Genomic DNA, 15,360 nt, shown 5'->3' on the forward strand with positions numbered 1-15,360 from the left:
TGAGGCCACACCCTGCCTTCCTGCCTAAGGTGGTTTCCCAATTTCATTATAACCAAGATATTTTTCTCCCCATGTTTTTCCCAAGCTGCATGGTTGGGAGGAGGAGAAGAGGTGACACATGCTAGATGTCAGATGGGCATTGGGATTCTACATCGAGCACACAAGATCATTCTGGAGATCTACACAACTCTTTGTCGCGGTGGCTGACCAGATGAAAGGCTTACCTGTTTCCACCCAGTGCATCTCATTGTGGATAACTTCCTGCATCAAGTTCTGCTATGAGCAAGCGAAGGTGCTGCTTCTAGGGATAATTACAGCCCACTCAACCAGAGCTCAAGCCTCATCTACAGCTTTCCTAGCAAGAGTGCCGGTACAAGACATCTGCAGGGCTGCCACCTGGTCGTCGGTACACACCTTCACATCCCACTATGCCATTGTCCAGCAGGCATGGGACGATGAGGGCTTTAGCAGAGCAGTGCTGCGGGCAGCTCATCCATAATTCCAGCCCATCTCCAAGGTATTGCTTGTGAGTCACCTACAATGGAATGGACATGAGCAAGTACTTGAAGAAGAAAAGACGGTTACTTACCTTGTAACTGTTGTTCTTCGAGATGTGTTGCTCATGTCCATTCAATGATCCATCCCCATCTCCACTGCTGGAGTTGTGGCAAGAAGGAACTGAGGGGACATAGGGCTGGCAGCGCCTCATATACTGCGGCATGTGTGCGGGGCTCCAGGGGGTGCTGGAGCCGGCCGTATGGGTGTTGCTAAAGAGGAGAAAGTTCTGGTAACTGTGCATGGAGGCGTGCACACACCTACAATGGAACAGACATGTGCAACACATCTTGAAGAACAACAGTTACAAGGTAAGTAACCGTCTTATTTCTTCCATTTGAGCCAAAGTGCTCAGGCCAGTCCATTCCTTTGCAAGGTGTAAATCATCAGCTTTGTGTTTGTCTGCATCTATTCAAGCCATGTGAGACACATGTGGGGTTATGACATAGCAAAGTTTCATATCTGTACATATGTATGACATTGCAGGAACCATGCTACCATAACAGTAATGTTCAGTATGTCATGAGCATTCCAAAAACACCTTACATGACATACTTTGCATTAGACAATACAGTTACACTATAAGGATGAACATGAATGAACACAAATCACACTATAAGGGTGTACATGGGGTATAGCGTGTCAAATTCCCACACTGTGTCTGAGCTCTTCCTCTGCTACCCATGTTCCTAGTCTCTCCAGGCTTTTCATCCAGTTTCAGTCTCCCCAGCCCGTCACTGGCTGCTTGTTGTAATCCTCTCTTCTGGCTCCCCATCCCAATCTTATCTGTTCACCATAACTCCTGGTTTTCTCTCTTTCCCTCCCCCATCAATTTCATGTTCCCCTCTTCTCTGGTTCAGCTGTTGTCCTTTCTGCATTCAAATTGGGTAGCTTCCTCCTCTGCTGCTTGAGCATCAGCAGAAGGGACATTGAGAGCACAGTAGAAACAGACTTCCTGCTCTGAGTTCCAGTGCCTGGACCTCACGTGCCCTGTGTCAGCTCAGAGTTGCAATTGCAAGGAAGGTCCTGCTCTGTTCCTTTCAGGTCATAGACTGGAGCATGCTCAGTGTGGATGGAATCTTCAGATTCTCTGTCTAAATTATAGCAAGTTTGTACTAAGTATATCCAAACTGTAATTTTTCAAAGGTCTTGTTCCGTGGCCAAATTTGGATGGATTTTCACAGGGACCGCAAAAGACATCTTTGCGACTGGCACCTTCCTGCCAAACTTCAAATCCCATCTTGAGAGCATAGAGGCACTAGAGCTTTTCAAAGAAAAGGTAGCCAGAATTATGTAACTTAATCAAAACATATCTCTAGCCATGTTTTTGGGAAGGATTCAACTGCTTTGGCTGAAATGAAAAAATCAACTTGAGACAAACACATGGCAGGGAACATTTAAGTTCAAACTGTTAGTTTGGGAACGTTATAAGGGATTGAAAACAGGGTTTTCCAATGAAAAGTGTCAGGCAATCTTAATAATAAGTGGGGCTACTAGCCTCACCTCTAATAATGAAAATAGCTTTTGATTTGATTTAGAATTCAGTAGTTAATCACATGTTTTGGAAAAAATAAAAGCACAGATGCCTGAGGTATTTAACTTCTAAGGGTGGCAACTGCACTTAAAATACTATTCTGCATAATAACTACATTGTTAATTTGAGAGCCAATTCTGCTGTTTAATTTAAACTGAGATAATGTCGAAATGTTTTAATGGCTTGGTGTGGTGGGTGGGTGTGTGACATTGTTGGAGAAGTGGGCAACAAAGAGAATTTAACTATAACATTTTGGATAGAGCTGGGAGCAAGCAATATGAGAATCAGGGAGTTCAGAGGCAGAGGCCATAGTAGTTAGGTCTAGAGATACCTAGGGCATAGGCAAAGGTTTTAGCAGAAGAGCTAGAAAGGAAGGTACAGTTTTCAGTTTCCTCTTAAAAGAGGAAGACTGAGCAGAATTTATAGTAAACATGGTATGGGGAGAAAAAAATTATTTCAACTGTTACAGGGTTTTCAATTATCCTCATTGTTTGAGCTCAGCTACAAAAGTGAAATTGAGTCTTACAGGTAAGGAATTAGTATCCCAGGTTTTTCAGATGGGGGAATCTGAGATACAAAAGTCAAATGACTTCTCCAAGGTCACACGAGATTGGCAAAGCCAAGAATAGAAATGATATCGTGAGTGCCACTCCATTTCATTAACTGCAAGACTATCTTTAGCTAAAAAACAACACTAAGCTTGTGAGCATGGACCAAGTAGTTTATTGAAATTATCACAAAGGGGGGGGGGGGAATATGAGATTTAGAGAATCGGTTAAGGAGTTTCTGTTTTCACCATGAAAACAGAATTCACGTGAATTGGTGGCTGGACACCCAGTAAAAGATTTCAGATGGCTGTAGAAGCGGAACAGTAGGGGAAGTCAGGAGGGCAAGAAGAGTTGTCAGTGTGTAGCTTGTGGCTAAAACCCTAACAGTAGGTAAGATCACCAGTGGATTCAATCTAGAGAGAAGTATTCACCATGATGGAGCACGATGAAGTAGATGGACAGCAGTCGGGAAGTTCTCAAAACTCCCAGGGAGGATTTGTTGAGGAATTTGGTTAACAAACAAACAAGATTGCAGAGGATTCAAAGAAAAGTTAAGGAGGAAATTGTGTCAGTGAGAAAATAGCATGCTACATAATATACAGAACACAATCTCTTCCATGAGGGAAAGACATTGCAACAAAAATACAAACGGTAATCAGAGGGCCATATAATCAATGGCATCTTGCAGTGACCTGGAAGGAACCTTTGTGGCTTCTCGATCAACTGAGTACTGTCTCAACTAAGAACAACTTGAGGGCTGCTCTAATTCACGTATTCTTCCTACACCAGGAATTGCAAGGGGTAGGTTTAGTATAGGCTGGCTGTGCTACAATAAATAGAATCCTCAGCTGATCACTTCAGGTAGCCTTACGCTTGCTTTGTCCTACGGAGTAATGCGCAGAAGCCTTCATGGCCTAAGCATCTAGCTAAGATTCTTTAATTAATATCCATTTCTCTCATTCAGAATAGTTTGTTTCATTATAACTCTACTTGGCCAGTATGCTTTTCCTTAGAAGAATGATGCAGCCTTCTTATGTCCCAAGTTATGTCATGGGAGATATACAAGTGGCTTAGTGCAACTCAGCATTGAGCAGCATTTTTTTAATCAGTCTATAAAATGCCTGATGAATAATAAGGCTAATGGATGTCAGCTGGGTATCTCTTGCATGCTGATGCTTTTGTTTTAAGTGGCTGTTTTTTGTTTTACTTATGACCAAGTACTTTGTTTTGTAACAGGATCCTGATCAATATTTGTCTATATGTGTGTTTTCGTATCTCTTTCTCTAGCATAAAAGATTATGGAGTCTCAATATTCCTGCCTGGCAGAGAACCATTTACTAGTAAAAATGCAAAACAAACAAAAAACCAAAAAGACTTTTCCAGAAATAGTTGAAATCATCATCCTTATTATGAATCATTGGCATATTTCCTTGAAGTTATAGAACACTTTAAAACATAGGACATTCCTAGTACCCAGTCTATAGAAGACCACAGGGTGTACCAAAGAGAGAGATAATTTAATCTTCATTACATTTCATCACACCTCTGCTTGGAGCATTTCCAAAAAATCTGCTTATAAAAATACTTTGTTCATGTAGAATACTGTGGTTTTTATAGCACTTAGCTATTAAGATATTAAGTTGTTTATTCCATAATTTGCTGAAGTAGAGCACATTCATCAAATGTTGTTCTTATTGATCAGAAATGTCTCTTATGGTTTTAATTCAGGGCAGGTGTCCTTGATACATTTACTATATTGATTTAAAAAAAACCCAAATACTACTAACCTTGGCTGTGCTGCACTCCTTGCATATCCACTCACTTTCCCACATTGCTAAATGGAAGGGTAATGCTTGGGGGTCCTCTTCTAGAAAAAATTGAGAACCCCTGATGTGGTCTCCATGCTTTAGTCAAGCAGAACTATTGTTGCCTTTGAGTTTTACTTGAGTAAGGCCTTCAAGATAGGGCTCCTACAGGTGGGTTATTTAGAGTAAGGTTGAAGCACTTTAGGGCAGAATGACTAATATTGCATGCCCATCCCTGCTTTATGTGCAAATGGAGAACTTCAGCCTTCAGGGCTCTCTGTATGACATACTTCATGAACATTAAATCCACAACAGAAAGTTCAAAAACTAATTTAAACTTCGGCACCCAATTACTCATAAGCAATCTCTTCTCTTGGTAGGTTTAATTTTTCAGTAAAGCCTTAATATATACATTTGATAGTATTAAGGTGTCGACACAACTTAAAACTCGACATCTCACTTTAAAATAGATTATTTTAAATCTGAAATTCTACCCTGAGTTTGCCCTGTCCTAAAACAGAGTAGCGTGTAATGTTACAAATTATGAAGTATTTAGTCTTAGCAGACCAAGATAGTTTTTCCATCAGTTTTGCATTTCCTTCCTCTGTCTAATTTGTGCCATAGTTCTAACATATACCTATTTGTGGTTTTAATGTATGTCAGAGGCTTACATAAATCTTCCTCGATTAACTTTCTGATAAACTAATCAAGCTATTAATAACCATCCTACTTTGAGTACCCGTGTATATCATGCCCTTCAGAATCAGGTTCTATGAAACGCTTACATTCACTGCTAATATCTTGGCTAGTGCAGCATTAAGGATGCTTAGTGCTGGTTTGTGCCCTTTCAGAACATGGAGGGGGCCTAAACTGAAACCTCTGAAAGCAGAGTTAAGATTGTGTGGGAGCCACTACCTTAACTCTGGTTTCCGAGTGATGCCCTGCTGGTTTCTATCAGATCAGAGGATGGTATCAGTCCTGAGCACGTGAAGGACAGTGGGGAAAAGGCACTGTAGTAGTAGTGTGCAGGAAATTTTTATGCATTGTCTTAACTAGGAACATCACATTTGATTACCCTGACTGAGATTTGAGTTCTGCCAGCAGACTGCTTAAACTCTCCAGAGCAATAAGATAGCTAAAGCATGGAGGGGATGCATCTGAATACCAATGCATGTGTATATTCTCAGTGGCCACCAGAACTATGCACATACTAGAATGGCATGAAGCACTTTTACATTCCCCTCTCTTGGCATACCTAGTAGAATATCAGCATCTGAAGATGACAGTGATATCCATTTTAGCAGCTCTGAAACTCTATAGACTTAAAAAAAAAAAAAAAAAAAAAAAAAAAAAAAGGGGGGGGGGGGGGCGACACTTTGTTAGATTTTAGAACTAAGTGTTGAGACCATCTAATCAGAATTCCTGCATTAATGTAGTGCAGGAAATAAGCATTCCTGATTTTATCTAGGTGCAGCTTCACCTTTCCTCAGACAGTGTCGTGAGCTCTGGCAACTTGCTACACCCAGTCCCTGCATACATTATAGTTACATTTAATACGCGTGTCAGAGTGGATGAAGGGGAATGATCATATAGAATTGTGTTGGACACAATATGGAAAATAGTATATTTTGTTAGAGGTAGGCAGGTCGTGTTTGATTGTGTCCCAGTACTTATTGCCAACTCGGGGGTGGGGGGCAGAATTAGGGTTGTATTGGAGGTGCAATGTGGGAGATGTTACCTTAACTCCATTTTCTTTTTTGTGTGTGGAAGTTTGTGTAGCTTTTCTCCATGTTCTGAAAGGGCAGCATTAGGCAAGCTTAATTCTGTTAATGCCAAAATAATCCGTGAATTTCTCTTTTTTTATGAGGAAGTTGTAGTAGTGAAGTGGACATGATTGAGGGACACCTATGGGTGAAGGGCCCTAAGATGGCTTCCTAGGCACCCTTGATGCCACTCAGCTACAAGTCCTGGCCCCTTCATGCTCTTGGTAGGGCTGGAAATGTCTTGGGGAGGAGAAAAAGTGATACAGTAGTCATTGGGTTATAAGTAACACATGTACGAGCTGGAGGATAAAGGGGGAAGGCTCAGAGTCTCCACACCACAATGGGGCTAGTGTAGTGAGAAGGGGCTCTGACCACACCTCTGCAACATAGGAGGCTTGCAGAAGTGTGAACTGGCCCATTCATCTCATTCAGATGAGAACATGCTTTTGAGAATACCCTATGGAGATGATTTACACCTTGAAACAGTAGGTCTGAGAAGTTGAACTGCCCCATTCATCTCAATGGGTGTTCTCCCTGCAGTCTCAGCATTTTACCTGTGACATGTACCAAAAATACCTGTTCCCAGCTCCCAATCCTAGTCCCAGCACTCTGTGTCATGCACTGATATGCCTCTTCCTAGCTTCCAGCAAAGGCCCAGTCTGTTATGCCTACTGATGCCTTGCAGGAGTTCAGCGAGGCTGTCTTGGCAGAGAACCAATTCTTCATGGCTGGCACTAGATTTTTGGCCTCCCTGGTGTTGTTTTTCCATATGGTGGCCAGTCCCTCCCATATCAGCCTAGTTCACGTCACCATAACTGGCTTCATAATATAATACCGCCTACCAGACTGTCCCAAGGTGGGACTCAGACAAGCAAGTAGATGGCTCTGAGCTGTTGTACTGAATGAAAACCCTGATCTTTTAAGTGTGGAATTTCGTGAATTTACCAGTTGAGATACATTTGGTGAGTTTGGTTTTAAAAATAATATCCAGTATGCTTGTTTCATCAATTTAGAATTTCCCCCTGATAACTAGTTTTTAAGCACTGCATTGCTACGTCACTGGGGGTCCATCAGGAATATGTTGGCTAGCCAAGGGTTAAACAGAAAAGAGTTACAGTAGAAACTCAATTACAAACACCAGAGTTATGAATTGACTGGTTAACCACACACCTAATTTGGAACCAGAACTCCGTAATCAGGCAGTAGCAGAGACGAAAAAAAAAAAAAAAAAAAAAGCCGACAAATGCCAAATGCAGTACAGTACTGTGTTGAATGTAAACTACTAAAAAAAATAAAGGGGAAGTTTAAAAAAAAAAAAAAAAAAAAATTGACAAGGTAAGGAAACTATTCCTGTGCTTGTTTCATTTAAATTAAGATGGTTAAAAGCAGCATTTTTCTTCTGCATAGTAATGTTTCAGAAGTATATTGTCAATTTTCAATTGTAAACTTTTGAAAGAACCATAACGTTTTTGTTCAGAGTTACAAACATTTCAGGGTTACAAACAACCTTCATTCCCAAGGTGTACATAACTCTGAGGTTCTACTGTACTAAATTAACCTTTCCCTTATAGAGGGTGATATTTCTAGAAGGGGAAATGGCTTTGGCTGCTGCCATAGCTCTAACAACTATTTGAATAAAGGACTTATTTTCATTCTCTTTCTCCCCCTCTCCCCTGACCCCCCCCCCCCTCCAAATCTGGTGTTCTCACAAGCATAAAATTTACAATTCATCTTGTAAAAACCAGTTTGCCAGCATATTCATTGGGATTGTTGGGTCATGATTAATAAACTCTGAAAGTCTTCAAGTGGTACTGAAATCTGCTTTCTGTGGCAAAATGTATCTGTGGAATGGTCTTGCCTCACTTGTCTTGAAAAGTGTCTGCCACGTCTCAATCCATGGCTAATGTTTTCTTCCCAAGGTGATATTCTACAAGCCTAACTTCAGTATTTGTTTTGTTTTCTGATTATCACAGCAAATAGTTCGATCTTGCTTGTATACTCTATGCTTTTAATATTTGGCAGGCTGCTTTTGCTCTGAAGAGAGTACAGAACAGCTTTGTCTGCACTTAAAAGGAATTGCTTGTTAATGTTTAAACTGAATATCTGAGTCCTTTCTGCAGGCATGTGATTTTAACAGTAATTTAAGGGAATAAGAAATTAGCGGATCAGATCCTTTTTATTTCAAGTACTCTATTAATCTCTAGCAGGATATGGGGAAAAAATTTCAGCAAGTAGGAGGATCAGCCAAATGATTAGAGTTCTTTTCTTTTAAATTCTTTCTTTTTTTATTTTAAGCAGTCATTTGCACAGATTTCAAGATGGTTTTATAAAGTAGCTGTAATACAGAACCAAACATGCATTTGTCAGGTTTTTATGCATTATCACTTACATTTTAAACATGATCAGGGTAATAATGAATTTTCTTCTCTCTTTGTAGTAGACTTTAATTCACATCTGTTTTGGAGTTGATTAAAAAACTTAATCTAGAAATCAGTTTTACTTATAGATCAAAACTGAATATGTTAAGTTTATCCAATCTGTTTTGTATGTGCAAGTTATTTTATCTTAAAATGAGGGATGCTGGCAGAGCAAATAGTGCAATTTGAAGCCTTGTAAATTTGGTCCAGTTCATTCTGGGTGACGTGATTGGATAATGCCCTACTCAGTTTGTGGAGCTTTGAAAATCATTTGAAAAGGGGCTGATTTATTTTTTCTTTTTTTGTATCTCTGCTTAAAAGAAGCCATTTGGATTTTTTTTTTTGGTTATTAGTTGGACACTATAAAGATTGGTCCAAAATATACCTTCTAAAAATACTTGTACTTGTTATGTTAATTAAAACTTGAAGATTAAGAATCTTAGCTTCTGACAGTGCAGTGATATCTTGTTCTTAATTTCTGATGTACTTCCCATGCTAGAGTGGCACAGCTGATCTCAATTTATCACCCTCTGTTTCCTTGGTCAGAAAAGTAACTCAGTCATATTATTCAGACTAACCATTGTTTATGTTTGAGTGCAGAAGAGAGAGCACACTTCCTTACTACTTTGATCTTGTTCACTATTTTGCTTTCCGTGAAACTGAGGCAAGAGTGCAGAGCTGTACTGTTAATGATAAATTAAGTGACCAAAATTATGAAAGGATAACCTTTCCATTTGGGACAAATTAGGTATTACACATGTCACTGAAGCCAGAGTAGTCTTCTTTGCTTAAAGTGCCTCTTTCATAGGAAGATTTCGTTTAGACTGGCTGTCTCAGCAGCTGCCAAAGGTGATTTTGGGGAAAGAGTTTGTAGACAGCCTCAGAATTCATAAAGGCTCTGTCTAAAACCAGAACATACCTGTTAGAGGGGCTAGACTTCTCTTTTCTTGAACCTAAATGAAGAAGAATCTGAATATCGCAAAAAAAATCTTTCCCGTCTCCCTCATCCTCCAGTTTTCCCACAAAGAAGGGGGGGATGAAAGGGAGTTCCTGCTGAGACACATTATAAACCTTAATATTCAAATGAAATCTTACATACTTCAGAAAAGTCTGCATTTGTTTGAAGTCCCGAACTATATATAGATTGAAAAGAAACCAGAGATGTTCTCAAAAAGGGTCTTTTCCCAACAGCCTGTCCTTTCCCCACAATGAACAGATGTCCATCTCTGAGAATTACTTTTGAGCCAGCAACCAGGATCCTGAAAGCTTTAGCCTCAGCCACCCACTTTGCCAGGTTCAATGTGGCTTAGTACAAGGAACTTACCCTTTTCTTCGGAGGTAAAGATTTGGATAAATTCCACATTCACTAAAACAATTCTAGCAGCTATACGTTTCAGATGTATCGTATGGATGCCATCAGATTATCTTCCAGATTCATAGCTTCAGTTATCAGGTGCTACATGTAGCTGTATTTCTAGAAAGCCAAACAGAAATACAAAGATAGTGTTTCAGTGGAATAAAAATAACTTGTTAGTAACTGTATAACACCTTGACCTTTAACTTCTGTGTGCTTAGTACAGATTATTACTTCATAAGCAGAAAGCATCTTCCAGTTATGTAAGTGATCAGTTAATTGCAGGTTGATTACTTGTTTGACAGTCAGCAAAATTATTCTGCTTCACATTTGGAACCAAAATTGAAAAGTTATAGAAACAATTGCATAATTATACAATAGCATCCGTTAAGTCAACGGGTAATTAGACAAAATTGTTAGGTTGCCAGGATCTTCAACCGTTATAGTTTGTATAAAACTATTGGCTAGAATTGCTGCTGTATGGTACCTACTGTAATGAAAGTGTACACTATTTGAATAGACACAGGCAGTGATTTTAGGGAGCAGTACACATCTGTGGACTGAAGGTAACTTTCAGAGATTGACTGGCAGTAAACTTGTTGGCTTTCACATAAACAATGCTGGTGACTTTTGTGTATGTATTATGAGGTATAAAACAAATTTCTTCAGAATCATTGAAGTCTGAATACAATCATGAAAGCATGTTTTGTTTTGTCAGCACATATGTGCTTTAATAAAAAGAGTGAGTCACAAACTACATAGAAAAAATTGAGTTTGATTTCACTGGTACTGAAAAGCTTGCAGTTGATTACAGAATCCATTCACTGTACAAAAAGGATTAGTCTCTCACTCTCTAGAGCTTCTGCACTGATAGCCTAATTTAGTTACCTGAAGGGCGTTTTAAGAACCTTTGCTACATTGTCCTAAAGATGAAAAATTCAAATAAGAATATTAGAAAATATTATAATACTGAATCAGAAATACTGTGCATATTTGTATGGTTTAAAAACTCATAGACTCTAAGGTCAGCAGGGACCAATATGATCATCTAGTCTGACCTCCTACACAATGCAGGCCACAGAACCTCACCCACCCACTCCTGTGATAAACCTCTAACACTGTACATTCTCTTTATAGTAAACTGGTAGGAAATACAGGACCCAGATAGGGCTGAAAATGATCATTTAATGGAAATAATTTCAACATTTGAGGGTTGCTGATTTGTTTTGTGTTCCTTTTTTCTTTAAGTTGCTTTGATGTTACAAACTTAAAAAAAGAAAGAAAGATGGCTTTGTCTCTGGTTCCCATCTGTCAAACAGTGATATTACTTTACTTCACAGGGGTATGCAGGTTAAATTCTTAATGTTGAGGATGTGTTCAGATACTACAGTGAAATAAAATAAATAATAAAACTACAGAAAAAGAGCAAGCTTGTAAGGAGGTGCTGCTTCTCTTATTACCAAGTGAGACTTTCAAGTATTATTTCATAACGATTTCAATAGGACTTATGTACATGAATTCACTTCTCTGCTATATGTAAATTTGTATTTCTTCTCCCGTCTTCTGTGATATGAAACCCAATAATAATTCTCTCTCATAAAACACAGTAAATGGATTTTTATCCTTTCTCTTTGACAGGCCAGTTGGGATGCCAAAAATGGAAAAAGTCTATCTGCATAACCCTAGTTCAGAAGAAACTATAATATTAGTATCAATATCTGCTACAACATCACACTTTCATGCATCATTCTTTCAAACTAGGGTGAGTTATGCTGCTTTTTAAAATTAATCTCTTTTTTTATGACTGTGAAAACTTATTTCTCTTTGTAATGAGTAGCTCTTGTTTTAAACAAAATTTCTGATGGATATCTAAAACTTTCTGGATTCTTCAGTTCTTTTGATCTCATCCCAGTTACCAAGACCATAAACAATTTTGCATATCTAAAGGTATGTTCAGCAATTAGATATCAAGGTCTGACTGCAGTTGTGACTTGCACACTTTCCTTTATGAATTCTGATTTTTCTCCCCAAAGGTTGCCAAAGTATGTCAGATTGTATGATGCTCACAACAATCTTCACTTCAATTTGAGGACACTGGGAAGCTGCTTTTCCTGTGTTCATCAGTGAATTTTACTAAGTTGGCCAGAGGAGTTGCTAGCTTATGCTGAGATGTAAGGGTACATGTAGTAATACATTTTAAAATTTCTAGGCTTTCTTAATGCTAGTGATATCAGTGATTTAAGCTTAGAGCCTCGGTGCGGATATTTTTACTATTGTCAGTCTAATCCTGTTTAGAACAGACTAACTTTCTAGTGTCGGTTCTTAAAGTAAAGAACAGTTTGGGGTGATATTTCGGTTTTTATTAAGTACAGTATACTAGCTAATATTTGTGTTCTACTTTCCTTTACATTCAAAACATCTCTTTCCAGTGAAGTCATTGCTAATTTTGCCATGAAAGGAACCTGTGTTGAAATCCTTAGGACATTTTAATCTTAGTTTAACAAAGTTAAGCTTGATCTATATAAGGATTGCTTTTCTAGGTTATGGCTTCATGAAAATCCCTACAAAAACTGTCTGCATCTTACATTAAAGCATACCTATCAGCACCCTTCATGTCATTGTTTTCCCTCTTGGCCTTTGCCAGTTTCCTTGAAATATTTTTGGGATGAGCAGTTGAATCTCCTCTCCCTTTAACTTGATCTTTAAGCCCCTAGGTCACTCCGGCTTCCTTGTCCTTTTATGTCAGTCAGTTTACTCTTTTGGCAACTATCAGCAATTTTCTTTGTGGTAATAGTTTTTACAGCCAATTCCAGGGTTTTTTTTTAAAGTTATTTTAATGCATAAGGGAGAAAATTGGAAACAATAAATTAGCAGACACAACTAGATTGATTGTTATGAAAGTTGTAGTCAGCTGTGTTTTACGGTTAGTTGCAGAGAATACTAAGTCTTACCTTTAAGGAAGTCCTCTGTCAGGTAGTTGGTATCTGAGGCTCCCCCCCCTTCTCCCCAGGGTCTGTCTAAATTAGTACAGTAACCTATTACTGACAATGGTGGTCAACTGATCCCCGATGGTTCTCCATCAATTGATGGCTGTACAGTTTGGTTGCTAATGTAGATGGAATCAAAATGGTTTTGAACTTTGACAGACTCTGTCATACCATGCTTCTAAGACACTTCTGTGGAGATGCTGAAAACAATTTGTCCCTGTCTACATTAGCAGCTAAACTGTTTTAAATATCACTTGAGGAGCAGCTGGGGGAGATCCACTGTTAATTTCTCAGTAATGTGAGTCATTTTCATAGTATAAATCAGACCTGCCTGAATCACAAATTGTGTTTAGCTCTGTTCGGTCTCTTGTAATCCAGTATAGCTTTGAGTCCATGTGATGTTTTTATAAGTCAGATATTACCGTGCCCTTTAATCAGATATTAGTCCACAAGTCCAGTTATATTTTAAAGTTCAAACCTATTTTGGTTAGAAATTCAGTATTCAAAAACACATCTTTCAATTTACTTAATTTTGAAAGGGTACAGATCTATACTTTCATCTATTTCAAAAGAAGTCTTTGAAGATGGATACAGAAATACTGTGCATTAAAAAAATTCCTCCAAAAAACAAGTAGGCCAAAAATCTCTCATATACCTTGAAGATTTTTCAAAGCATCTTCAGTTCCCTTTGTGCTATTCGAGCTTGCATCTTTCTTGAAGCAGCTTCTATTAGCATGTTTAACAGTTCCCATTGGGAGTTGGTTTCCTCGCTGAACACAGTTTAGAAAAGTAAAAGTAATATAAAATACACATAGAGCCAACATATTGCAATAACAGGTACAAGTCAAATTAACCAGGAGCTCTGAACTGTCTGTCTGAGATCAGAGATATCTTAATATGTTTACTTCGTTCTTTATAAAGTTAAATCCAAAGATCTGATTCATTTTATTTAAACCATTCTACCTCTTGTAAACCTGATGTACAGTACTTTTGATAGTGTGGATGTGTCAAAGCTCTGCTGATTGTACGTTTTGCCTCGAGTATATGACAAACTTACAAGGGGTTGCACTTGTTGCTAACCCATCAGAGCAGTCTTTTCCAAAGCCTGTGAAGCAGATGAGACAGGCATTGTTCTCAGAGCCAAGAAATTTTAAGAGGGCTAGCACCTGTGTGCTGTTTTGTGTGTGTCTAGTTGTGATCAGAAAACTTTGTGAAAGCTTTTGGGACCTTACCCATGAGATGTCCTTTTTCAGTGTTTATAATTATGATATTTTAACAGTCAGTAAATCAAGTTATGGAAAAATTTGTTTAATAATTATTTACTTATACCAAGTAGCATTGGTTATGGGTGAAATTATTTGAGGATGTAGTAGGAAAAGGATGCATTATCTTGAACTTACTAATAGGTAATTCAAGTCTTTGGCCAAATAAGTTTATCAGTTTGTCTTGTGTTTCATTTCTCAATGAAATGGCAATTCACTTTTATTATTTAAAGGACACTGTTAAGATTATCTTACCATTCCTCCCCTTACATTTTTTAGCAAGTCTTTGTAACTGTTAAAAAAATGTATAATATCACAATGCAGCAGAATTAATATAGTTTGGACAGAAAGAACTACAAAAGATATAAAAAAAGTCAGCACGTGTAATGTTTAATGTGAGGTTTTTCAAAATAAATGTTTTATTGCTGTTTCTTAAAAGTGATGGATGGAATGAAGAGGAAAGGAAAAAAAAGATATTCCCACTTTTCTATCTCCAGTTAACAATAATGAACAAAGACACTTTTAAATTTTAATAGGTCAGTGAGGTGACGGATAGTGAGAATTGGTGCACTAATGTTACACTACCAAAATGGCAAAGATGGAGAATCAGAAAGTGCCTTTTGATGATCAGTGTCCAAAACCTGTACTGTAATCTTTAATGTACAATTATGGAATGCTTTGCTTCTCATTGTTGAATACTCATATCAGGGTTTATGGTCCTAAGGTTGAAGTTTGCATTATTATACAACTGTATGGACATTGAGATTCAATTTTCTTTGCCTGTGTAAAGGTAGAATGAATAGGTATGAATAGTATTTTCTCCTTATAAAATTGACTTTAAGTGTGTTCAACCTAAAAATCTTTGAGAAATTCTAGTAACATTCTAGATTATGGTGTTAGAGACCCAGAAGAATATATTAATTATTTTTAAGTAAGTATGCGTTAATTTAAATCTTGCTTTGTCCCTCGTTAATATTTTTGCTAACATTTAAATGTGCAGTTTCAGCTAACAGTTTCCATTGTGGCTATTTAGTTCAAAGAACGATCTTAAACTGAATTGAAAATCAAATTACAATGAAGAGAAAATAAGACTGATACTGAGTGTGTAACATTAGAAATAAATTAACTGATTTAG

At 38.0% G+C, this 15,360-nt stretch overlaps 1 protein-coding gene across 2 annotated transcripts in view; it reads left to right on the plus strand.

Annotated features, from left to right (window-relative positions):
- The window catches only part of TMEM131 (transmembrane protein 131), a 158,964-nt gene that overhangs the window by 64,997 nt on the left and 78,607 nt on the right, over positions 1–15,360 (plus strand). For both annotated transcript variants that reach the window (XM_067559993.1, XM_067559991.1), the window contains exon 4: positions 11,615–11,738. In XM_067559993.1, coding sequence (XP_067416094.1) covers positions 11,615–11,738 — 124 coding nt within the window. The remainder of the gene's footprint in view (positions 1–11,614; positions 11,739–15,360) is intronic.

Source organism: Emydura macquarii, unplaced genomic scaffold, assembly GCF_026122565.2.
Source record: "Emydura macquarii macquarii isolate MOO-44397 ecotype Brisbane River unplaced genomic scaffold, CSIRO-AGI_Emac_v2 contig_2207, whole genome shotgun sequence".
NCBI lineage: Eukaryota > Metazoa > Chordata > Testudines > Chelidae > Emydura > Emydura macquarii.